Consider the following 27337-nt stretch of genomic DNA (forward strand, 5'->3'; position numbering starts at 1 on the left):
GAGGCCCCTGGTTATTATTTGCTTCTTGTGTGTGTGTGTTAGTGTGGAGCCTTACTGAGCAGAGGTGCTGGGACATTAGAGAGGAAGTCAGAGGCTGAATTTCGGACTTCATGGTCTTCATCTTGCAACAGCGTGAACAGACTCCCCCAGAGAGTAACTGTAGTGGACAGACCTGACACACACAAACACACACAAGATTCTTCAGTCAGAATGGTTTGACTTGAGGCATGCAGTTCAGATGCACACATTTTCATTAGGTGATACCTCATCTTTAAAGGTACATTGTGTAGGAATTACTCCCATCTAGCGTTGCAGTTGTATATCGCAAGCAACTCAATTGTATTTTTCATGCTGCATTCACGTGAAAATGGGCAGACGGCAGATGGACGACAGCTGCAAGTGGTCCGTCAGCACGAGGCAAAACAATACACGTGACGATATGTTGTCATTGCGATGTCGTATTGTTTACCTGACCCACATTTTACTGGCTTTCTCTCGACTTCTGTGACTAAAATGACGTCTGGTTTGTTACCGACGGCCATCTGCCCATTTTCACGTGAATGCAGCATCAGTGTAATGCTCCATTCCTCCTCACTGCGTTACCGCGGTGACTTTTCACAGACGCCACCTCGACCTAACCCCCCATCAACTCTTCAGTTTGTTGATGGGGGTGATTACTGATTAATGAAAAACATACTTTTGAACCAAATAATCGATTTTCGTGAATAGATAACAGGAGAAGTTACACAATGTCCCTTTAACAAACACAGATTTAGCTTGTTTACATTTCTGTTCACATCAAAGCAGATGGAAACACTCCGTTTCACCAGGATCAGGACTCACCCAGTGGCAGATGAGCGCTGCTCAGTACACAGTCTGTACAGCTGACCAACACACCGGCAGCCATCAGCTTCACCTCCGCTGGCTGCTCTTCAGTGCAGCATGAGCTCACCAGCGCCCCCCACTGAGCTAAGCCAGATGTTTCACTTGCACCCTGAGGATTTGAATTGCAACATATTTTTATAATGTAAAATGACAACATGCAGATTGATGCAAAGTATGATATGACATAATCACAATGACGTTCACAACAATCATCTGTTATAGTTTCACTCAGGCGACATTTGGACTCTTCACAGCTGGAACTAATAACACTGATGTCTCACTTTCAGAAATTATTGCAATTTGACGTAATTAGCGGTGTTATTAGTGGCACCTGTGTTTGATTAGCCTGTGTGCTTCCTGTGTGTTTAGAACCGCTAGCAGGACGCTAGGCTAAAGCTGAAATGAGGGCTGACGGCCGATGGCTGGTGACTACAGGCTTCATGTTCAAAACTGTGTGTCGAGTCAGTTTAAAGTGATAGTTCACCCAAAATTCAAATTTCACTCATTATCTACTCACCCGAATTGAAGAGTCCTTCGTTCCTTCTCTGAGTTAGGGGGGGTCCGCACAGCAGTATTTCTCCATATAATGGTTGTCAATGGATACCAACTTTCTTCGTCCAAACAGACACACCAAACAAAATCCAAATACCTCCATACTGCTCGTCTGTAATGTCCCTCTTGTATTGAAGCCCCGACATGAGAAATTGTTCCGAAAAAAATTAAATAAGTCTATATATATATATATTTTTTTAAGTATATTTTTGGCTTTATTTGATAGTTCAGTAGAGATGGACAGGAAAGGGGGAGGCAGAGAGAGGGGGAATGACATGCAGGAAAGGGCTGCCTGACGTGGGATTCGAACCGGGGCCGCCTGCGTTGAGGACTATAGCCTCTACATGGGGCGGCCGTCTTAACCACTGCGCCACGCACCACCCCCAAATAAGTCTATATTTTCAGCTTGTTTGTAGCGGAAGCTCCCAGTGTCTCGGTTCACTGCTCTTCCTGTGTCAGTGCAAATCACGCGGCGGAACAATTTCTCATGTCGGGGCTTCAATACAAGAGGGACATTACAGACGAGCAGTATGGAGGTATTTGGATGTTTTTTGGTGTGTCTTTTTGGACGAAGAAAGTTGGTATCCATTGACAACCATTATATGGACAAATACTGCTGCATGGACCCCCCGTAACTCAGAGAAGGGACGGAGGACTCTGAAAACTCTCACAGTTCTTAGTCGACATGAGGGTGAGTAGATAATGAATGTGAAATTTGATTTTTGGGTGAACTATCCCTTTAAACTGTGAGGCTCCCAACAGTTTCCTTTGTGCCAGGCCTGGAATATTCAAAATGTTATGTGTTTATCTATTAGTTTCTTACCTCAGGGTCAGAGCTGACCAGTTGAACCACCAGCTGAGAGACCAGGGTCAAGGTGGCACAGTGGAGCTCCACACTGAAACACATCATCAAAGACTTTTAGCTTCTATTGTTGAACTTGCTTATGTTTTACTGCCTCAACCTGGATGTGGGTGTCTGCTAGAGTTGGGCGGTATCCAAATGTTGATACCGTTAAACCTCTTACACATTTTACAGCGGTATCTGGTATTACTGTAGCCAATTAAACATCATGTTGTACAGCTCAGAAAGGGAACAGCTACCAACACCACATAAGAATACTGAAACAATAACAAAACATGTACATTACCAACATTAACAACAAATAGCTTCTAACAAAATGTGGATGGTGCTGCTAAAAAAAAAAAAGAAAAACGGACAGCGCTGCCTCTCCAGCCGGTTCACCTGCAGCTGTGAGAGGAGCTCTGCTGTTCCTCTCTTCAGCCTGGTGTTTGGCTGCTCTTTGTATTTATAACATGAGTTCAACATTAGAAGATCTGACCTCCATCGGAGCAACGATCAGCTGATCAGCTGTAGCAGCGTCTCTCTGTGTTTTTATAACAGCGGCACAAGCCTACAAGACACACATTGTAACTATCTACCAAGGTTTTTGTAGAAGTTGTGTTTTTCTTGAGGACAAACTCACTATAGGGTTAGTGAGCGACTTGCTGTCTTTTCCTCTCTCTCTTCTCTGAGCCGTCACGTCCATCAAACATCTCCCAAAGGAAAACATGATGCTACTGGAGTAACACTGAAGACTCAACCACACATGGAGGTGGACATACACTCATTATAGGCAGTAAAATAAATTAGATTTAGTAGGTAATATATGAGTGCACTGCATTTTTTTTTTTAATGAAACTGATACGGTTGCTATTTTAAGATACGGCTGGATACCTTATTAGCGTATTACCGTCAAAACCTACTGTATGCCTGCATGCTGGCTTGTCAAGCCGTACATACAGTACATCCCATTCTTGTGGACGGCGTCTCAGTAATGCCATGACAAAACTTGTGGGGGCCAAGGTCATGGCCGTTTGAAAACATGATTTTGTCCTTGTGACAGCAATATTTCCAGAACTCCTCAAGAGAATTCCTTCAGATTTCGCTCATTGACTTGGACTTGAGGACAAACTGATTAAGATTTTGGTGGGTAAAGATCAAGGCTCAAAGGTCAAAGTCACTGTGAACTCACAAGACACTTTTTAGCCATAACTCTGGAATTCACACACCAATTATGACTCCATTCTTCAGAACTGGTTAATATTTACACATGGCCAGATGAATCAGAATCAGATTTGAAACTAGTCTGAGTGGCAGAGGCAGAAAACCACAAGGTGGTAACTCTAGTCTTAGTCCAGTTGATCTGATATGGCAGCCTGAGAACAGAAGGTGCTGGATGATGTGCAGACTGGATTCTCTTCCAGGTAGGACTGAAAGGGTTTTAGGTTCACTCTTCTCAATACACCGGTGATGAAAAGAACATCATTTGGGCTCTATATTGAATGACACTGCTCATTGAGTTGCCATATCAATGCAGTGAGAGGGTCTGATTGAGTAAATGTGCTCTATGATGCACACCTCACACTCCCAGATACACACATACATCACTTAACTGTATTGACCTACAGTCCACAGAAGAGGTGTGCTGGTACTCGCCACTACATTATGGATTACAACAGCCCCTGTGCCATTCAATCATACAGCAGACAAGGGCAGCCAGCAACCCAACCTCAGCGCTCCCTGGCTCTCATCACAACCCTGGGGCGGCTCCAGAGTGAAAGTGGATCCCTGGTCCAGGGACTGCAGCCAGGAAAAGGCTTTACACAACTAAAAGCCATTGTAATCCAATCCTTATTCAAGCCTGTAGTCTCTTGTTGGGGTAAAAAGTACAGTGGGGGCTTGTCAGGTAAGGTGTGTGCCTGTCAATTCATGTCATAGGGCGTACAGTGTATATGCACACACAAACACTGGGACACTATGTGCCACATCAGTTTGTGATGAGCCCCCCCCCCCCATGACTCATGAACCTCTAAGCTCTAACAAAAGTAATGTCTTGACCCTGACACCTGAGAACAATGTGACAGAGGCAGAATGTTCTGATGACGGCTTTTAGAGCAGAAATATCAGCTTTCATCCAGGCAGATTCCTCTGTCAACCGACTCTTTAAAACGGCTGCACGGGTTTAGTTACGTAAATGTTGCAACAGCGCATAAGCCATTACACAAATACCCACAGAGAGAAAGGTGGCAGTACAGCCAGGTACCCAGGTGCAGCCAGTGAACCCGTGTGCCCCTCCTCTACGCTGCCTGGCTCTGAATGGAGGCCTGACAGCCAGACTGCTGCAGCGCGGCCACAGCTCTCTGACAGGGTGAAGCAGCCAGAACAACACTGGGACATGAAGGCAGAGGAGGGCGGAAGTGAGAGCTCGTTTGAAAGATCATTCATACCTGATTTCAGCTTTAATATCATACTCTGACATGAATTTCCCAGTTTTCTGCATTAATAGCTTTGAGTTCCATTGCAGGCCTGAAGTTTGCCACTCCACAACACTAGTGGGAAAATGTTTTGTGGACTGATGAAACTAAGATGTCATTTTTAGTATTTTTTGTACATATGGTGTAAAAATGGCTCTGCATAGCAGCATATAACCATCATGTCAGCGGTGAAGTACGGTGGAGGAGCATCATGGTTTGGGGTTCTGCTGCCTCAGGGCCTGGACAGTTTGACCTCATCCAGAGTTTCTCCAGGCTTCCTACAGGATAATGTCAGGGCTCCACCAGCTGAAACTCAGTAGAAGTTGTGTGATGCAGCAGGACAATGAGCCTAAACATTGAAGTACATCTACTAGATCATCTAGAGTAGCTTCAACTAAAGAAACTCCACCTTTGGGAGCGGCCCAGTCAGAGCCAGACCTGAATCCAATAAGGATGCTGTGGAATGAGCCATTCACACCAGACATCCTATAATAACATGGTTGAGCTGAAGCAGTTCTGTCAGGACCAACGGTCCAGAATTCATCCTGAGTCTTGATCAGTTGTGATCTGCAGCTACAGGAAACGTTTGGTTGAGCTTCAACCACTTATTAAATCCAAGGGTTCACTGACTTTTTCCACCTGCTCTGTGAATGTTTAATGGAAATGTTCAATAAAGACATTGAATATTAAAATTGTTTGTGTGGTATTAGGTTAAGCACATTGTGTTTACCTTTACCTATACCTCAGATTAAATGACCAGTTAATGCAGAAAACTATGAAATTCCAAAGGGTTCACATTTACTTGCAACTGTACATTACCATAATCTATCTCATACATAGGCTTCTATACTCTCTCACACACTACTACACTCTCACACATACACTATTATATCAATTTTGGAACATGATAGTGAATGTATGAGAGATGATATGGGATGTGTGTGAGAATAGTCGTCTGTCTCTTCTTTTTTCAAACTCTCTCTCACAGACTTCCTTATCTCTCTCGTACATTCACTATCATGTTGTTCCATACATGTTATTATTTACACTCACGTGTGAGTGAGAGTAAATATGGTGTGTGTCTGTGTGTGAGACAGCGTGTAGTGATGAGTGTGGGAGAGTATAATAGTGTGTGTGAGAATATGATTTTACAAGTGAGAACATGTATGAACTATATTTCAAACAAGCTCTGATAGAAAGGTGTGAGGATGGATTCTGCCCTGTGGAACTTTTCTGTCTCTTCCATCAATCAGAGCTGAGAGCTCCTCCTGGTCTGCTCAGGGATTGTTTTGACAGCCGGCTTTCAGAACAGTGTGGAGTTAATACATTTGCCTCCCTTTTCCTGCAGTTACCATGAAACGAATTGAAGTTACAACAGGTACTGACATGAACCCTCAAGCTCAGGGCTGTTGTTGATCTCTTCCCTTTCTATCCAGCGCCACCATTAGGTCAAAGTTTGTCCAAATGCTTTCTGGTGAACTGACAGAGTGCTGCAGGGATGATGTGTTTTTGTAGGCTCTAACTCAGATGTTGGCTGTGGGCCCCCGCGCCTGTTTAGGGGGAAATTAAATAAAATATCCTGATAGATAATCTGAAAGTATGAAAGTAGACCATGATTTCTGAATAAAATACAAGTTTTAAAGTAGAATTAGAATCTGAGCAGGGAAATGTGATTTATGATGATTATGATGATGTATGAATACGATTCACACTATGAAAATTCAGACTGACAATATTGATTAAAGGTACATTGTGTAGGAATTACTCCCATCTAGCGTTGCGGTTGTATATCGCAAGCAACTCAATCGTATTTTTCATGCTGCATTCACGTGAAATTGGGCAGACGGACGACAGCCGCTGCACGGAACGGCATAAACAAGCCTCTATGTAAACAAGTGGTCCGTCAGCACGAAGCAAAACAATACACGTGACAATATGTTGTCATGGTGATGTGGTATTGTTTACCTGACCCATGTTTTACTGGCTTTCTCTCGACTTCTGTGACTAAAATGACATCTGGTTTGTTACCGACGGCCGTCTGCCCGACTGCAGGTGAATGCAGCATCAGTGTAACGCTCCATTCCTCCTCACTGCGTTACCATCGTTAGACCAAACAGTGCACCGTTTTTAAACTAACGTCTCATGGTTTGGTTTAGAGGAAAACAAAACACAGTTTCATCCTGAGATAACTCCAGGATGATGTCAAAGAAGATGAGGTGTGTATGTGTGTGTTCTCTGACCTGTAAACAGAGTTTTGGGCCAGAGTGAGGAGACGCAGGAGGACGTCCTCCTGGGACAACGTCTCAGCTCCGTCCCTCCACAGGAGTTCACCCCTGGAGCTCAACACACACAGCACCTGAAGGACCTGAGGGGAGAGAGGATACAACATACTGATGCAGTCACTTGTGTCACTTCCATCTCACACACACACACACACACACACACACACACACACACACACACACACACACACACACACACACACACACACACACACACACACACACACACACACACACACACACACACACACACACACACACACACACACACACACACACACACACACACCGAAGTTGCTCCGGGCCATCCATCAACACAGCTTTGGTGTCCTCTCTGCAGTACGCCTGGCAGGTTGCCCCGAGGGTATTTTTACCACACCGGTCAGATCCTCCCTACGCACACCCAAACCACGGGTACACAGCTGCCTTGCTTTCTCTCTCACATACACAACACTCAATTATATGCATGTATATGGATGCAGAGGAGAACATACATGTGTTTCCTCACTCACTCAGCTTAAAGGTACATTGTGTAGGAAGCGTTGTGGTTGTATATCACAAGCAACTCAATCGTATTTTCATGCTGCATTCACGTGAAATTGGGCAGACGGCAGACGGACGACAGCCGCTGCACGTAACGGCATAAACACAGAAGTCAAGAGAAAGCCGGTAAAACGTGGGTCAGGTAAACAATATGACATCGCCATGACAACATATTGTCACGTGTATTGTTCTGCCTCGTGCTGACGGACCACTTGTTTACATAGAGGCTTGTTTATGCCGTTACGTGCAGCGGCTGTCGTCCGTCTGCCCTCTGCCCAATTTCAGGTGAATGCAGCATGAAAAATAAATGGCAGCCAGCACCGAGCTTTCCCGCTCGATATATGAATGATATGAACGGCAAATTCAGAGCTTACCGAAACACTTCAGTTTGTTAATGGGGGTGATTACTGATTAATGAAAAACATAACCTTTGAACGGAATAATCGATTTTCGTGAATAGATAACGAGAAGTTACACAATGTCTCTGTAACTCCTCGCTGCTTCCAGCTCCTCTCCATCCTCCCCATGCTATTTTCTTTGCCCAGTCACTCCTCCAGAGGGGGGGAGGTGGGGTGGGGGCAGCTGACCATGTCATAGGAGCAAAAGACTTGTTCTCCACCATGAGACCCCTGTTAAAAACACACATCCAGCCGAGAACACATGTTGACATTCCTCCTGCATATCTCACTGATTATTATTTCTTCAAGGCCCCAGCCTGTTATTTGAGCTTTAAAATAAAGCTTGCTTTACAGGATCTGTGTGGGTGGAAACCAGGCCAAGAGGCTGTATGCAGCGTCAGTGTGTAAACATCTCTGTGTGTGTGTGTGTGTCACTCACTGTATATTTGTGTATGTGAGCAGTAAAAAGACAAAGCCGCAGCATAGAGCTCCTGAGTTTGTTGTTCTGACTTTCTCTCTTTCTCATTGTTATTGTTAAGTTAAAACCAACTCAAAGAGACATAACAGAACACTGGACTTCAACTCATATGTTTTAAAGGGATTCATTCACTAACGATGCACACAGAATTGTCAACAAACAAAAAAATATGTAGCAAGCAACATTATGTGATATAATGAGGGAATGTCTGTTGAATGTTCTCAGTTTATTCTCTTGCCCCCACTGCTCAGTTTAATCTGTCAATACAGCTTTCATAAAAAAACTCCAATCAGTGTTAGTCTGCATTAGTACACACACAGTGTAATGTTTCATACTGTTCAAAATCATCCTAGGACAGAAACAAGTCATGTCCATTACCTGCAGTCCAGTGAACCAATCACAGGGCCAGTAATGCCAAGTCAGTGTTATTCATTTGCATCTTTCGCTCTCTCAGCTGCATAACTGAAAAACGAACTTTTTGCTTTCTATTTCTGCATAACTGAGGGAACCACATTACCACATTTAATTAGCTACAACTCAAGTTCCTGCCTGCGTTTTTTAACTATTCATCCGTTTAGTTGCCATTTGGCACCAGGTTGGACTCACTGGGGGGTGTGGTGGAGACTGAAGAGATGCACACCGAAGATGTTAGAGGTCATTCTGAACAACTCAGATTATCCACTTCATCACACCTTAATGGACCAAGAAAACAGCAGTGGTGGATGGCTCCTCTCTCTTCACTGTAGCACAGAGATACAGAGGGTCCTTGGTACCTACAGTACAGCCACCAGGCTTTTTAATTATTCTCCATATGGTAGATGAGCTGACAGACAAACGAATTTCCCTTTGGAGATTAATAAAGTTATTCTTATTTCTTTGTCAGTCTGAAGGGAAATGTGACTGCTAGCCCCAGAGCAGCTGCTGGTCCGACCATCTCTGCTGCTTCTGATGTTTAAAACCTGCTTTATTGGGCTCCAGTCCTGCTGCACACTGAGCTGCTCTCATGCTCAAATATACACGGACAAAGGAAAATATGCCAACACAGTGGTAGAGGTGTATAGAGAGTCATGGCTATAACCTGTAAATAAACAGTGACATGCACCCTGCATGAACGGACACACACTAATGTTAACACATACAAGACTGCATTCTATGTAGCTTGAACTGAACAGTGCTGTCCAATAATTATCAGGATCTGAACACACCACAGGGTGCGTGGTCGAAAAACTCACATGTCTGGCAAATATTTAGCTACATATTTTAGGGGTCTTGCACAAAATGCCTCAATAGCAACCTCTAACCATTCTAACACCCGTCTGTAAGGGGGTTATTTTGTAGTAAGTGGATGAACATTGATAGACTGATGGAAGTCAAGACGTAGAGGGTTTCCCTGCCTATCTTAGGCAGAGGCGGGCCATCTGGGTGATTTTGGCCGCCGCCTTGGTTAAACGTGTGTGTGCATGGGGGGCCGTAGGCCATATCAGCGTGGATCTGGTGTAATGCACTTTCCTGCACGCACACCTCCATGGACCTGTTCTCCTTCCGGTGTTGTGCCAGATCTGGTTCCCCCTCAGGCCGTGTCTCTGTTTCCCACGGAGCTCTGCCCCGTTTGAAAGGTGAAGGAAGACCATACAGTATGTGGTAGGACGTGGTCTCCGAGATGTAGAATGTGTGTTATATAGGGGAAACACACATTTCAGGACTCCTGACTTGTATCATCAGAACAGACGTGTCCTGTGTTTTTTAGCCTCCTTTCTAATTTAAATAGAGATACCTGAGAGATTTGGTTATGTATATAGTTTTCTGCTGCATTTCGGCCTTGTGTTTGGATGTTTATGATCAGTGATAAATCCTGTCATGTCACTTTCTTGCACACTGGATTAAATTAAAGAGAAAGTGGATTTATTTGTGTGAAATCTTCCCCTAATCAGCCTATATATCTGATAAGGGACTGAAGATGACAGCAGACCAACACTACGTCCTTGGCCTACTGCTGCTCCTCTCCCAGAATGCTTCAGTGGAGACCAGGGTGAGCTATGGCAACTGGTCCATTGGGTTGGCGTGTCCTTGGCGGAAGGGAGGCTCTACTTAATGGGGCCGACACTTTAAACATTAACGGCTGGCCTGGAGAACAGGCACAAAAAAAACAGAAAGGTCTGTAGCAGCACAGAAACACACACACACACACACACACACACACACACACACACACAGTCCCAGCAGTGGTGAGTGGAGCTGGCTCTGGAGGAGTGTTAACGACAGGAGTAACAGAGCAGGACAGAGCAGGTCTGCTGGCTGCCTGGCTGCGCTTTATGAACACACTGAAATACGACCTTCTGTCCCCAAACAGGAAATAAGCTGCGTTTTCCCCTCCAAAACTCGTTATAATGGAAGTCTACCAAACCTCTCATAAGTGTGTGGAAGTGAGAGGGATAGCGACAGAGTCAGATCGCTGCCAGTGTGCTTGGCTCGTCCCCTGCAGCCGATTAGCCTCTCACGCAAGCCTCCACAAGACGGAATTGGACATTTAATCAATTTACACCGACTGTCCTTGTGGTTCAGTGGAAATATGATGAATGGGAAAAATGTATTTTGGTCGAGTATGTGATGACAGGATGCTGAGATTATGGCCTGTCACTGACTCACACCCATGGGTAAACAAGAGCTTACGCATGCACCTATAAAACATCCAGACACATATACAGGGTTATAAGACAAACACACATCTCATAATGTTTTTGTGTGTGTGTGTGGTCCCACCTTGGCCAGACACTGGGGGTGAGTCTCGTGAAGAGCCTGGCTCGTCAGGTTAGATAGGGTGGTCTGGTCCAGCCACTGAGGTCTTGTCCTCTTGTCCTCCCCCTCCTCCTCCTCCTCCTCCTCCAGTGTCCTCAGGACTCCGTCCAGCGCCAGCTCCCTCACCTCGTACTGTGGGCACTGCAGCAGACATCCCAAGAGCTGGGTCGTCACCTGAGGGCCCCTCCAGAGCTCAGGGATCTCCACACTGGTGCTGAGGGCCACCCTGGCTAGGCTGAGTAGATACTGGGTCCGGCCAGGCTGGGGGGTGGGGGAGGAGGTGTCGGAGACGAGCAGCTCTGATGCCAAGAGGACTGGCAGGGTGTTGTGACGGAGCTTGCTCACTTCTGAATCTGAAAAACATGTGAAACTTCATGTTAGCTGAAAATACAGTATGTGGACACACTTGATATTTTGGTTCATTGTAGCGGAGTGCTGCTGGTTTGAGATGGTTACACAAGCAAAGAGGAAAAGCTGTATTCAACATGTAAAGATCTGCAAATAATTTAGGGAGAGACAGTACAATACATACAATGCAACCTTCTTCTGATCATATACTGTACATGTGTTGGAAATCTTGGCTTTGTGTTGATATTGTTTTCATCAAGTGGCAGCATGTTTTCATGTTGGGAGGACCTAAGTTTCCCTGTTGCAAACACAATTCTTATCTGAATTTAAAACCATCACATTAATGTAAAAGCTACAGGAGAACACACTTTTACAGCAATGATGCACATTTTGGCCTTCTTTAGGAAAACTGTAATAAATTCCATTCACAAAAAAAGTCAAATAAAATATAATAAACCGAGAAATACTGTGAGTGAGTCAATGTTCATTCATGATGTTGTTGATGATCAGATCAGTCTGTAAAAGTGTTTTTTTTAATTTATTTTTCCCTTGTGCTGCAGTACAAAGAATACGAGAACACTGGAAAAAAAAATCTACATTTTTATTTCTTAATTTTTTCATAGGTACTGTTGAACCTTTCTGATAAAGAGGGGGAATTAAAGGGATAGTTCAACATTTTGGCAAATTCCCCTATTGCCATAATCTCTATAGTCATAGCAGTAGGTTCATTACCTTTAATTATCGGTGCATGTTGTTTTGAGATCTGTGGGGCAGAGACGTGAGCTGCTCAGTGAACATAATGGAGGTGAATGGTACATGTCCCCTGTCCCTCATCAAACTCATCAAATACACAATCCAACAACTCCACAACGCTCTGGTGGAGAAGTTAAAATATAAAATATAAAATGTAGATGTAAATGTAAAATAAAAATGTATAATTATGTAACATTAAGACATATGAAGCAAATACTCTAAACTACTTCTGCTTTTGAAATCACTCCGCCCAGCAGCCGTGTCTGGAATGTAGTTCTGGTGAATGTGCAGGTCACAACTTGTCCACCAGGGCGTTGTGGAGTTGTTGGATTGTGTATTTGATGAGTTTGATGAGGGACAGGGGACCTGTACCATTCACCTCCATTGTGTTCACTGAGAAGCTCACATCTCTGCCCCACAGATCTCAAAACAACATGCACCGATAATTAAAGGTAATGAACCTACAAACTGCTATGACTATAGGGATTATGGTGAGAGGAGAATTTGCCAAAAATGTTGAACTATCCCTTTAAGAATGTTCATAGACTTCAATATAGTCACATAGGCCACAAGGGGCATCCTACCATTTTTCAGTCTTTAATCGTGCCAGCTGTTCCACCACTTCACAAACAACACATGTCCAAGCAGCAATTAAATAAGAGTCAGAAGGAACGGGTCTGAATATTGATGAATGAGGATGTATTGAAGTGTTGATAACATGAGCAAAGAGCAAAGCAGTGCTGCAATCACACTTATGATGATTATTAATGAACCTGTACACCCCCCCCCCCCCCCCCCCCCCCACACACACACATACATACACACATACATACACACACAGTCCTTTGTGAAGTGAACAGATGCTAACAACAGAGCAGGCTGAGGCCAGTGTCCTCTGTTCTTCTGTTCCTTTCTATTTTGACTTTTATAGGAAAGGCTGTGTCAGTGTCTGTTTGGAAATGCCCATGGCTGTGCCAACCCGGCCACCTGTGAACATACACCCCTTTGGGAGTGATAGACACACAAATAAACACACACATGCGCATGCACACACGCACTTCCTGTGAAATATAAGTATAATCCGGAGGCAGGGCGGCTATAGAGTAACCCAATGCCATTCTAAAGCTGTGCTCCTCCCTACAGTACTGCTCCAAGACTCCACACAGACCCTGCTTTGACAGCCAACTCAATTAGTTTAACACACATGCATGCATGCGCGTGCAACAACACACGCGCACGCACGCACACACACAGACAAAGCTTATGAAACCCAGTGCAACTCAATCTGGCCCTGCAGTGCCAGTCAAAACGTGGCCTGACAAAAGAGCGGGAAATGCTGCATTCCTCCAGAGATGGGCTGGGTTACCGTGGAGATGGGCCAGGTTACTGTGGAACCTGATCCTCAAAGGGTGGTCCCGGGCCAAATAAGCATAGCCTAATGGTTATTATAGGGGGGTAAGAGGCGCAGTAATGACACCGATGATGAAGGGAAGAGAGAGAGGAGGATGACTGAAGGAGAATGGGAGCGTGTCAAAGAGAGAACGGCTGTTTGTCACGGTGGAACAGAGGGAAACCTGGATGTGTGTGTGTGTCTGTGTGTCAAATGGTTGTAGAAGGAGCACACGGTCATTAGCTAGTCACACACTGAAGCATTCAACCATCATAGTATAGTCCTTATCCAGACCCTACTGTAAGACAGAAGACAAAAGATACAAACACGTACAGAAAAGGGAAGCAAATCATGAAGCAAAGAGGACCACAAATACTTTCGTCTCAAAAAGACAAAAAATAAAAGATAGAGAGAATGAAATAACAAGAGAGAGAAGAAAGAAAAGTCAAAAGCTGATAAGCAGAGACATTATTAGAAATAAAGAGGAAAGCATCAGTGGACAGGATGCAAGGCTGTTTTCTGTGTGTGGAGGTGGGGATTAAATGGAAGTGAGGGCCACTTGTCATGTCATTGTTCTCCCACAGCTGTGTTTATCTAAATCTCCGTCTACTACACTTGTGTCTCTACGTTGCTCTGTGCCTGGTTGGAGCTGTGGTTACTATTTGATATTTCAGGACGATCAGCAGGATACCATGCGAGTGGAGCTTCAGCTACTGTTTGTTAATGTGCAGGTGTCAGCAGAGTCTGTTACTACCTGTGATGGTTGATGATGTTAATGGATAAAGATTTGGGTCGTGTGAGAAGCACAGCTCTGTCTGTTGATCCAACACCATCACCCTGATCTCACCTGAAGGATGAATTTGAGAATCTTTAGTAATGGCCTGATTTCTGATTTCTATCTGTCTTATCTTAAAGGGATAGTAGCATTTTTTTTAAAAGTGGGGTGGTATGATCTACAAATGGCCCCTCAAAGTGCAGGAAAAACACCGTTTTTATTTGGACCTAACCAACTGCTGATCAGCGGGCGCTAACCATGGGCGGAGGGATACGTGAGTTGGTTAGGTCCAAATAAAAACTGCGAATAGCGAACAACGGGAGGAGTGCAGAGAGTCTTCTATTGCAATTAAAGTACTTAGGGGCTATTTGTAGATCATATAACCCCACTTTTAAAAAATGCTACTATCCCTTTAAAATTACTTGCTTTGTCTGAGCAACGGCAAAGAACCCAAACTTATTCAATGTGATGTCAGACTAAATAAAAACAAAAATCAAACAAATAGCTTCTGATGAATTCAATTAACTTATCAATTCATGAATAAATCAATTCAGCTACTTGGGTTTATGGCTATATTCATACAAATCAAATGACATCCCATCATCCTCAGCTGTATTTTGTGTTAACAAGCTATCATGCTGAACTTAGCTCGTGAGAATGGTAACTATTAGAAACCTGTCAGATATCAAGGTCTGTGGTTGTGCTGATTTCCACAGTGGGATTAGGTTTTACTACAGGAGACCTGAACCTTGGGAGAACAAACCTTAACCTGGTGTTATTAGCATTCCTGCATAAACACCCAAAATGAAACTCAACACTGCACTGGAGCTATGAAAACAACTCACAAAGCGCACTGTGCCTACAGCATGTAGACAAATCTAAACTCTGAATATAGCCCATAAAAGCTTAAGAAAACTACATCTCGGTCATCTGCGGCTCACGTGTCTCCAACCTTCTGGGAGGGTTTATGCATGTGTGATGGCGTGTTTTACAGTACGGGTCAAATATTTAAACTAAACGTGACCACAACATGTGGTTTAAATAAACCTGGGCCCACCTTACAGACCCACTGGTGTCTGGATCTACTAGGATGAAGGTCCAGAGAAGATTCTGTGATCCAAACCCAACTGACAAGAGAAAACACGCTCCGGCTCCACCACACATTTAGACACCATGTGTGTTTTATAAAGTTAACAAGTGTGCATCCATGTACCACAGAAACTAAAAGAAAGTGTGCAAGATGACAACTTGGGAGTGTGTGTGTGTGTGTGTGTGTGTGTGTGTGTGTGTGTGTGTGTGTGTGTGTGTGTCAGTGAGCCTTCTCCATCAGTCCAGTCCACAAACCCACTGGCAGTAAAGACACTTTGCTGTGTCAAGCTCCAGCCTTGGCCAGACACTTGCACATGCTCTCACACGCAAGCACACAGCTGGATTTCACATCAACTTCCAATGTCATTACCCAAACTGTGAAAAACAATCCCCAGACGCTACGTGTGTGTGTGTGTGTGTGTGTGTGTGTGTGTGTGTGTGTGTGTGTCTGCCTGCCAGTGTAAAAGTACTGACCTCCTTCTCATGCTGATGGAGCTTTACAATTGGTGGGCCCCTCCCTCTAATTACCCTCAAAGATCTGTCCCACACATACATACATGTGTGTGGGGGCGACTCCATATCCTTAAAGGTATAATATGTAGGAATTCCCCCCATCTAGCGGTGCGGTTGCATATCGGAACGTATTCTTGATGTTGCATTCACGTGAAATCGGGCAGACGTCAGACAGACAACAGACGCTGCATGTAACAGGATAAACAAGCGTCTATGTAAACAATTGGTCCGCCAGCACGAGGCAGAACAATACAGGCGTGACAATATGTTGTCATGGTGATGTTGTATTGTTTACCTGACCCACATTTTACCGTCTTTCTCTGGTCGAGTAAGATGACATCCGGTTGGTTTGCCGACGGCCGTCTGCCTGACTGCACCTGAATGCAACATCAGTGCCTCCGTCCTTCCTCACACTACACAGTGGTGACAGTTTTAACAGGCGCTACCTGGAAAACTTTCTCCCCGAGCCGACAGCTCCGCTGAGTTTCCATGGTTACCTACGGTCACGCTGCCACTGAACGTAAAAAATGGCGATGCAACATGGCAGCCTCGGTTTGGTGCGTCGCCCACTTATGTATTTGTAACAACTTGTAACAACTCATTCTAAAGTACGAGAAAGCTTTCATTTGTATGCGGGTGTGATTCGACTTCAGTGAAATATGTATTTATGAAAGACATATTTGATTTTTGCTAATAAAAAGCCAAATAAGTTACATACTGGGGCTTTAATGTCTCAGTGACATAAAATAACAGTAAATTACGCTAATCTGGTCTTCCAGCAGAATTAGTGTTCAGTCATGAATTACTTCATAAATTACAAGTAAAGTGTGACACAGGCCATGATACTCTCGCGTATACTCTGATAGCAGATTTATTCTTCCAAAATATGAATTTCACTTTGGCACATTTTATGAGTGTATTATGTTTTTGTTATTTGTTTTTAAGGCATTGAGGGCACCAGCTCCCAAACATTAAAGCTTATGACTTTTTAACCAAACCAATGTTTTTCTGTGTTGCTTTTGTCAGTGAGCTGTGATGCTTCCTGTTTCCTTTGTAAACGTTTTGGCTGAGATGAGACTATCCAGTATCTCCCACAAGAAGAGAGTTCATTCAGAGAGTAAAGTGAGTTTTTTAGGCTGAATATGTTTTCTTACTCTTTCCTATTTGTTGTGAGCTGGTGAGCTGAGAGCAGCCCTGCTGTGGAGGCTGTGATGATGTGTAGAGTGGAGTATGATCTAGTGTTTCAGAGGAGGGGGAGGAGCACTGAGCTCTTTTTTGGTTTATGAGAGCATCCAAATATGGAGCAGCAGGAACTACAGGGTTTACCAAGTTGTGTCACATTAAAATTAATCATATGTGCTACACTTACTGGAAGTCTAATTACAGTGACTCACTTTTTACGCTCAAACAGATTAAACGTGAGGGAGAAGATTTATTTGCATCTGTCCTTCAACGATATTGGCCCCACTACGCTGTAAGAAACGGGAAATTAAGGCGTCGTTTAGCTCAGTGGGTAGAGCAGGCGCCCCATGTACAGAAGCTATAGTCCTCGCTGCAGTCGGTCCTGGATCGAACCCCAACTCGAGCGGCCCTTTGCTGCATGTTTCCCCCTCTCTCTGCCTCCTCATTTCCTGTCTCTCTCTGCTACACTATCAATTAAAAAAAAAAAAAGGGGCAAAGAAGCCCAAGAAATATACTTAAAAAAAAAAAAGGAAATGGGAAATTAAATTGACCGTCAACAAGGACATGTTCTGAACCCTCAGTTCATGTAGTCATCAGGATGAGGATGCACTTGTTTGGTTTGGAAAACCCTGATTAGTTTAAAGGAGCTCCAGTTCCTGTAAAACGTTTTGGATTAGGATAGGCCTGAACAATCCTCATCCATGCTGTATCATCTGTAATGAAGTCAGATGCACAGTGGAACCCAAAACACTTCCTATTAGTCCTACTCTGAGGTTACATCCATCCATCATTCAGCAAGACTGACACAAAAAATAATTCATCTAATTATTATTATTATAATTTTCTGAACAGACCACGGAAGATTTACCAGGAGATGAGCTGAGTTAGACAGTGGAACAATCATTTCCTATCTTCACTTCAGCATATTCAATGTTACTTAAAGGGATAGTTCACCCAAAATTCAAATTTCACATTATCTACTCACCCTCATGTCGACAAAGGGCTGGGAGAAGTTTCAGAGTCCTCCGTGGCTTCTCTGAGTTACAGCGGGGCTCCATGCAGCACTGCATGTCCATATGACGGTTGCGAACGGACACGATTTGCGCCGGCGTCAGTAATCGCACTGATGCCGGTGCAAATCGCGCGAGATTTGGACGGACCGGCAAGGCATCTTTATTTATATAGCGCATTTCATACCAAGGCAACTCAATATGCTTTACATAAAGACAAAACATTAAAAAAAGAAGCATAAGACAGAATAAAAGAGGAGCTTCCGCTACAAACAAGCTTGAAATATAGACTTTTTTTTTTTTTCAGAACAATTTCTCATGTTGGGGCTTCAAAACAAGGCGGACATTACAGACAAGCACTATGGAGGTATTTGGATGGTTTTTGGTGTGTCTTTTTGGACGAAGAAAAGTGGTGTCCGTTCGCAACCGTCATATGGACATGCAGTGCTGCACGGAGCCCCGCTGTAACTCAGAGAGGGCACGGAGAAATTTGAATTTTGGGTGAACTATCCCTTTAAAACTTCTTTGTCTGATTTTTCTCCCTTCAGTTTTTGTCAGTCCCTTTTCCGAACTTCTTTTCCCTTTACTGGCATGGAAACTGAAAACTGGCCGAGGTAGAGATGAAGCAATTAACAGTGGGGGCTTTTTTTATGAGTCCACCTGGATGAAAGGGCTGGGGCAGAGAAATGTGTGCGCGCACACACACACACACACACACACACACACACACACGCACAAAGACTTGTGTTCAGAGGCGGGAGGAATTGGCTGGTAAATGCAAAGTTCCTATTCAATGCACTGTGCCAGGCAAAAGGGGGGAAAAGAGAAGTAATGGTGGAAGAGCCAAGTGTTGACCTTCAGCCGCGCTGCCAGGCCCCTGTGAGGCCTGCTGCTGCTGCTTCCACATGGAGCTGCCCAGCCTGTGGCTTTTTAACTCAACACCTGATTTGTCTGAAAAGTGCAATTACACAACAAGAAGAGAGGGAGAAGCAGAAAGACAAGACCCACTGAGGGCTCAGACGCCACCGCAGAGAGGTGAGAAGATGAGGCCCGGAGACAGATTTAAGATAATAATAGAGGCATTAGAGAGATGGGAGCTAAAAACTGCCTATTTAGTTATGTAAGGAGCAGAGCCAAGCCGGGCCGGGCCGGGCCAGCTCCTCCATCTACAGGCTTGTTTTGAGAAATCTCTGGTATTTCCACTGTCAAGGCGAACATGTGTTCAGCACATGGCCGACCAAAAACATAAGTGCCTCCCCCCCTCCTCCCCGCTCGTTTTTCTCCCTCTCTGTACAGCACCCCTCCATAAAGTGGGTCATAGGCACAATCCCACCATCTGTCAGAGATCACTCGCCTTTGGTTTCACATTCCTCCACTGTGGAGCAACCCCCCTCCCGTCACTCACACACACACACACCACACCAGGGGGGTTCTCTGAACTAACCTAGACATGAAGCTCATGTCTGTCAACGATCCGTCTAACTGGAGAACACATCGACAGCCTCGCCGGCAAACGCTCTCAGCTCGCCTGTTCAGACCTACAAGTATCCAAAGTCAAACTCACAGACGGAGGGAACACAGTTGCTGCGTGCTGGAATTCTCAACTCCAACTGTCTTACATCAGCAGAAAACACCCTCCACACGCTCCGACTTCGACATTCAGTGAAATAAATGATGCATGATTATCAGTGTGGGCTTCAAATGTCAGAGAGCAGTTTCCCGACCACTTGAAAGTGAAAGAAAAACAAACATAGTAGGCATTACAGAACTACACAGTCGCAATCATGGAATCTCAAAGGCCAGTAGATAGATGTGAGGTTAGAAATCTATAATTGGCCAGAGTTTTAAATTTCTCTATAATGGATTCAGTATTTGCTCTCTCCTCGTTGCAGGACAGAGAAAGACAGAAGATCTTTTAAACCCACAGCCATCAGACTTCATAGTTCTTTGTTAAAGGTACGTTGTGTAGGAATTACTCCCATCCAGTGTTGCCCGTATGCTGCATTCACGTGAAATTGGGCAGACGGCAGACAGATGACAGTTGCTGCACGTAGTGGCAGAAACAACCCATGACAATATGTTGTCATGGCGATGTCGTATTGTTTACCTGACCCACATTTTAGCAGCTTTCTCTCGACTTCTGTGACTAAAATGACATCTGGTTTGTTACCGACGGCTGTCCGCCCGACTTCACATAAATGCAGCATCAGTGTAACGCTCCATTCCTCCTCACTGCGTTACCGCGGTGACTTTTCACAGACGCCACCTCGACCTGAGCCGACAGCTCCGGTGTCTCCGCTGAGTTTCCGTGGTTTCCTACCGTCACGCTGCCACTGAACGTAAAAACATGACGACCAGCACTGAGCTTACCCGCTCCATGTAGATATGAATGATATGAACGGCAAACTCAGAGCTTACCGGAACACTTCAGTTTGTTGATGGGGGTGCTTACTGATTAATGAAAAACATACTTTTTAACGAAATAATCAATTTTCGTGAATAGATAACAGGAGAAGTTACACAAGGTCCCTTTAAATAGATGAACTTACAGACTTCTTTCAATTTCCCTTTGGGTTTTAATAAAGTTATTTTTCTCATTTACTCATGTACAGTAAATAGTAAATTAAAAATTAATTATTACCATAATAACTCACATTTCTATAAATGTAATCAGATAGAGATGGATAAAGATAAAAAATGACTTTGAAATTCAGCGTAGCTTGATTGGAAAAGGTATCTATCAAAAATGCAACCGCCATACTATCCTCACTATAAGACAGTTCTAATGCTTTTGCTGGTTTCATGCATAGTGGTAGCCATTTGGGTGACGTCAAGAAACCATTAAGTACAACTTCAATATTTGTAATGTCAGGAAAGTGGAGGACAGGAAAAGGACAATTTGACAGGAAAACATGCTCGCTAGCAAAAGAGAGTTGTGTGATAGAAATAGTGCATTCAGTCTTATTTTATAGACAGTATGGACCGACCAATGAGGAGGTGGACACAAGTGTGCATAGGTGTCCTTTTAAAACTTGTCATTGCGAAATTCTTGTCAATTCAATTGTATCTGCTGCTAACAACAAACTGTCCTGATCCCTAGATTTTGGCAATTCTTCATTACACTGTAGATGACATTCCACAGTAACTACTCACCTTCCAGAAGACTGATCTTTGGCCCACAGAGACACACCAGCACATCCAGAAAGGCTCCTCTGGTCACCACACAGCTGTTCTGTCTAAAAAGAGGCAAACATACAAAATACAAAGGGTTTTTCTTTAAACTATTCCATTCAACAAATGAACATCAGATAATTAGTTCTGCCATCGATCTTGCACAGAAAACTGAACAAAATCAGTTTAACCCCAGAAATATGTTTTTTTTTTTAGAATCTGGCTTTGAATGAGTTTGACAGAATTGGTCTGTAAGAGCATTTTTTGATGAGGGCTTGCTTTCATTGAGTAAATGTTGGTAGACATCAGGGGCAAAGACGGCAACACTGCAGCCTCCAGTCATTGATTATCTATTTTCCATAAAGATCACAGACAGAGATTTTCCTCGCAAACAGACTCATGTCTCACCACAAACGACTGAATTAGGTCACAAAATTTGGTGTTATTCAGTGCAGACATTAATATCCTGATCAAACTGGCTAAAGCAGATATGAATAATTCCAGGTGTAAGATAGAAAAATCTAATTTTATGAGGATCATAAAATCATGAGGTCAGATTTCACTTATTGTGCTGTAGATTTTATTTAAAAGGATGCAACTGCAATTTTTGCAAACAATTTAAAACTCCAAAAATGTTTTTCAAAAAGTCGAAAATAAAGATATTCTGACTTGTTGCTGTGGTATTCTACATCATGGTCATGTGCATCCTATTTGCTTTAATTATCCATGAGATGTTTCTAGAAGAGCCAAACCATCACGTCCAGGAAACTGTAGACTCTGTAGACCTCTGCAATAAAGCTGTGGTGAGACATAGATCAGGACGAGGATATAAAACCATTTCTAAAGCTTTCAGTGTTCCTGGGAGCACAGCAGCCTCAATAACTGTGTACTGAAACAAGTCTGAAACCACCAGGACTTTTCTTAAGCCCGGTTTATGCTTCTGTGCAACTCCACACCATGACTACGCCGGGTGTTCTGCGTCGAGGAAATGCGTTGCTGTGCAATTCACTGCCATAACGATAGGCATAGTGGACCACTCACAGGCCTTGCGGTCCGTCGCCTCGCAAAGTTACAATTTTTTGGAGGTGCATGTCAGGCGACCTTCTCTGCAACGATGTGAGAAGCAAGACAAAGGACGACCATGAACCATGACTCTGAGCCCCAGGAAAAAGATTCTCTGTCTGATGAGACTAGGGATGTCACGATTATAAATTTTCTTTGTACGATTATTGTCAGAGAAATAATCACGGCATTACGATTATCATGATTATTATGCATTAATTAATTTACATCATATGAATGTGTAAAATCAAATATAGTCAAAATATAATTACATTACTAATTATTTACACTAAATATTTTAAGTCTCTACTATTAATATATAACCATTAACCAATTATTAATCATGCAGGGGAAGTGTTTTAAATATTCAAGTCATTAATTGTCATCTATACCAAATGTTTAAGTTTATCAATGTTTGTTTTTTAGCACAAATGACTCGCTAACAGATAAATTCCTACCAATCATATGTTACATTAGGTAATTGGACCAGTATTTCTTACATTTATTTTCACTTTGGCGCACACCTGCCTCTGTGTTTCCAACATAATCTTTTTTGGAAAGTGACAGTATTTGGAAATCTTTACGATTAATTAATTGTGGCGTTTAATACCGCGATTAATTGTGAAAACAAGTAATCATGACATCTCTAGATGAGACAAAACCTGAACTCTAAATATGAACTGTAACAACACACCAAACACTTTGTGTGGTCAACAACACTAGACACTGCTCATCATATTGTATACAGAATGGTATCACTGGAGGACTTCTCAGTGGGACAGAGACACTGTCCCAGTCAGAGCCCACACTTTGATCCAATGGAGCGTGTGTGGAGAGACCTGAAGATGATTCAGATGCCTCCTGTCCAGTCTGATGGAACCTGAGAGGATCTGTCAGGGGAATGGGATGAACCACCCACGTCCAGGTGTGCACAGTTTGAAGAGACTTCTGACTGGAGACTCTAATTACTGAACCAATTACCAAGAGGTTTGACATAGTAGTGAATTCATGGTCTGAGTACTCCTGTTTTCTTCTTTGCCATCGTGTGTATATTTCTGGGCCAAAATGGCAATTTCAGAGTTTAGTCAAATATACCGTTAAATACCAAAGACCTGCAATTCATTAGTCGACTAGCTTAAACACATAAATAAATAATACTAAATACATATATACAGTAATCATCAATCACCTGCTGATTATTTAGTGACTGCACATTTTTAGCATCATTGTATCGATAATAGTTGATGCAACGTGGTTGACGTTCTCCATTTTCCAAAGATATAGTTCTACACAGTTGCTCATTTAAAAAAACAACAAGGAGAGCAGGGCTGATGGAACCAATGAGAGGTCAGGGAGCACTGACTGAACCGGTGAAGAAGAAAGAAAAACAAGCAGCCAGCTCTCACTGATGAATGAAGAATGTCAGTGAGTCTCACCTGTGATTGGATCAAGTAAACTAAAAAGACATCACCGTGTCAACCGGACACTGACTGACACGCATTTTCATTTGCAGTGAATCCTTGGGGAATCAGTTCCAATGCCCCAACTGCCCCAACGAGGAGGCAGTTTATTTCATTTACTATGAAGCCACTGACTCCTTGTGTTCATAATAGCAGCACTACTGATGTATTACTCAGGACAACTGAGGTAAATGTGTTATGTCAGCCTGTATGAGTAAGTAGTAAGTGGAAGTAGTGCATGTGTGTGTGTATGTGTGTGTATGTGTGTGTATGTGTGTGTTCCGTTGAGGGTATGACCACAACACCGTGAGAGCCCACAAGTGTGCACGTGAAAACAAAGGACACAGTGTGTGAGCTTGACGTCACATTTTCATCACTCAGATATTAATAACACACACACACGCTTTGCACATCTCATGCACACATACATACACACACAACACACGTGATGGAATATGGCAACAGGGGCAAAGGGGAGTGTGTGTGTGTGTGTGTGTGTGGTTGTGTGCCTGTGGCTTAAGTGAGAACAGATTTGGGAAGGGATGAGTCCTGGAGTCTTGTGAATTGGGCTGAGTGTGTGTTTGTGTGTGTGTGAACGTGAGGTAACATTACAAAACAGGTTGTAAGTGGTGGAGGCATGAGGTCCCAATCCACACAACACAACCAACGCCAACCGTCGTTTTCACACCTGACCAAGAGGACTCGGTTCCATTGTGGAGCTGAAAGTTGTAACATTGTTGCATTTATTGTAATTTGTTCTGGGTGTACAGCCAGTGCACTATTTGTATTCGGTTTTGGATGTGGGCTTTTAAAAAAAACTTTGGATTCGGATTCGGGAAGAAACCGGAAGTGGGCGTCAGCCGAGCTAGTGCTACGCTGAGCTAGCCGGCTAACTTCCGCTTTAGCTCTCGGCTAACCAGAACGGGAATTAAATAATTTAATTGTGAGGCTCTTCTAGACTTTCCAAACGTAATCGGACTGAATGGATCAAATTCTGAGTCGTTTCGCGGGGTTGTGACACTCAAAAAGAAATTATCCACCGTTTTATAGCTACTTCTTTTCCCATTAATGTCTATGAGAAAAATGCTAAGTTGTTGAACGGTGACCCTGGAAGTATCGGTGAGCGCAGTTATGGCGGGCGCACCAACGTTAAAGAGGAACTAAGCAGGATTTCTCCCGTGGCTATGCTTTATTTTTTACCTTAATTAAAAAGCTCTGGAGTAATTGTGATCGTTAAAGCAGAAGTAAGCAATCCAGTCGTTTTGGCTAACTTCTTGTCAGCCGATGGAGTTAGCAGTCCCCGCTCTCGTCCCTACGTCACCACATTCACGCGCATCCCTTGGCTACACACAGAGAGGACCGCCCCTTTATGCCGTTCTCTCTCCTCATTGGATAAAGGTTGTAGGATACAAGGAACGTTTTCTCCTCGGCTTACAGCAGAGCAGAGTGACTGACAGACCCGTGTTTCAGACCAAACACTCTATATAAGTGATTGCTGTCGGAAGATATAACTATTTAAGACTTATATTAACACAAACATTCCGCTTACTTCTGCTTTAACTACATGACTTGTGACTTGTTGATTTAGTGCGCACCCAAGTGCGATTGATGCTTTCATACTGATGAAAACGAACCGAACTAAGAGCTTTTGGTTGGAATGGACTGTTTAGTGCGCACCAACTGCTGTTGGTGTGAAAGCATCCTCACACCACCTGCCCAAGCGAAGCGGACCATCCCAGGAAACGAACCCCGGTCCGTTTAAAGCGGACCAAACAGCTCTGGTGTGAAGTCAACTGCAGTGAACAGAAGCAGTGAGTGAGCGTCTTGCAGCCGTTACAACGTTGATCCTCTCTGAGATCCAGAAAAAGTAAAAAAAAAAAATGACACAACACAGACGGTGTGAGGACTTCAAACCAAACACTGAGTCAGAGCAGACGAACAATGCATTCCATCCTCTTTGGAAGGCGGCCGCTCAAATTAGTGGTGTTCTGGACGAGAGAGGTTTTTCTTTTCCCAAAAACAGAGATCTTCTGACCTGTGGTGTCCTTAGATCTGGTGGGTGCTGGGCTTTGTAGGGCTGCGTGATCAAATGGACAGTCTGCGGGCGCGCTCCGGTGAGCAAGAATTCACCCGGTCATCTTAATAAAGGCTCATCAGTGTAACCAAGCGGAGGTAGCGGGGCTAGTGTTGCTAACCCGGCGACCTTGTGTTATCTGCTGCAGGCGGTGGCACAGCCCACCACAGACCTGGGCCTGACCTCAGCCCGGGTGGGGGGAGGGCAGGTAGGTAATCTGTGCCCCATCTTGAGGCCGCAGTCTTGGGTGAGAGGGCCAGAGGTGGGGGGAGGAGGGTTGTGTGTGTGTGTGTGTGTGTGTGTGTGTGTGTAGCAGGCGGTCTCTTTGAAATGAAAGCTCAGGCAGGACATGAGGGGAGGGGATCGCTGGTGACACAAGGAGCCATTCTTCTGGTGAGCGAGCTGGAAAAGAGGGAGGGATGCTTATCTGTGTGTGAGTGAGTGAGTGTGTGTCTAGGATTACCCAGAGCAGAGCCACATGCGCTGACTGAGGGCTTCGCCGATGCCATTTCCTGACGGCAGCGGTCTGTGAGAATCGGCCTGGTAGGAGCGCAGGAGGAACAGCACCTGCACACACACAAACAGACAGAGGAACACACACACTTGAATTTTTATACATTTTTGGACTACCATTCATACATGAACCAGCTCAGTCTGACCTCAGTGCTGCTATGTGTAGTCATCCAACATATTCTAACTTCTGCAGCTCATTAAATTCTCCTCCTAAAAAAAAGAAGAAGATGTGCAGGGTCTGTGGACCTTGTGTTCAAATCACATTGCTACTCAGACATTTTTCTGTTTGTGTACAACCATTCAGGGTAAATGCAGCATGTTGAGGGAGACATATTCTGCCCATTTTCCACAAATTAAAATAGTTCCCAGGTGTCTTAAAGGGGAACTATGCAAGTCCGGTCGCTTTTCTGCTGTTTTGGTTATGTTCCTCTCGCCCATGTGCATTTGTTTCCAATGAAGACAGCGAAAAATCAATAAATGGAGCGGTGGATAACGTTACATAACATATACGATGTTACGGCATGTGTTTGTGTAGTCTTAACCGTCATAAACAAAAGATTATGGGGTCACGGAGCGCGTTTGGTTGCGGTGTGCAGAGACAAGAGCTGGGACAACGGGGCAGGTGAAAAAAGTAGCGGCTTGTAGTCCGAAAAGTACGGTATGTCCCTTTTCCACAAATTAAAATAGTTCTCAGGTGTCTTAAAGACATGTCTGTGACATGCTGTGGTCAAAATCCCCCAAGGATCAA

General features: G+C 43.9%; 1 protein-coding gene across 1 annotated transcript in view; it reads right to left on the reverse strand.

Annotated features, from left to right (window-relative positions):
• The window catches only part of thada (THADA armadillo repeat containing), a 118115-nt gene that overhangs the window by 15139 nt on the left and 75639 nt on the right, over nt 1-27337 (reverse strand). The window contains exons 30-36 of the mRNA XM_083988020.1: nt 26540-26643; nt 21463-21545; nt 11214-11602; nt 6993-7117; nt 2261-2333; nt 844-994; nt 56-172 (exon numbers count right to left, since the gene is read on the reverse strand). Of these exons, the coding sequence (XP_083844146.1) occupies nt 56-172; nt 844-994; nt 2261-2333; nt 6993-7117; nt 11214-11602; nt 21463-21545; nt 26540-26643 (1042 nt within the window). The remainder of the gene's footprint in view (nt 1-55; nt 173-843; nt 995-2260; nt 2334-6992; nt 7118-11213; nt 11603-21462; nt 21546-26539; nt 26644-27337) is intronic.

The sequence above is a fragment of the Trachurus trachurus genome (genome assembly GCF_905171665.1).
Source record: "Trachurus trachurus genome assembly, chromosome: 15".
NCBI classification, from domain to species: Eukaryota; Metazoa; Chordata; class Actinopteri; order Carangiformes; family Carangidae; genus Trachurus; species Trachurus trachurus.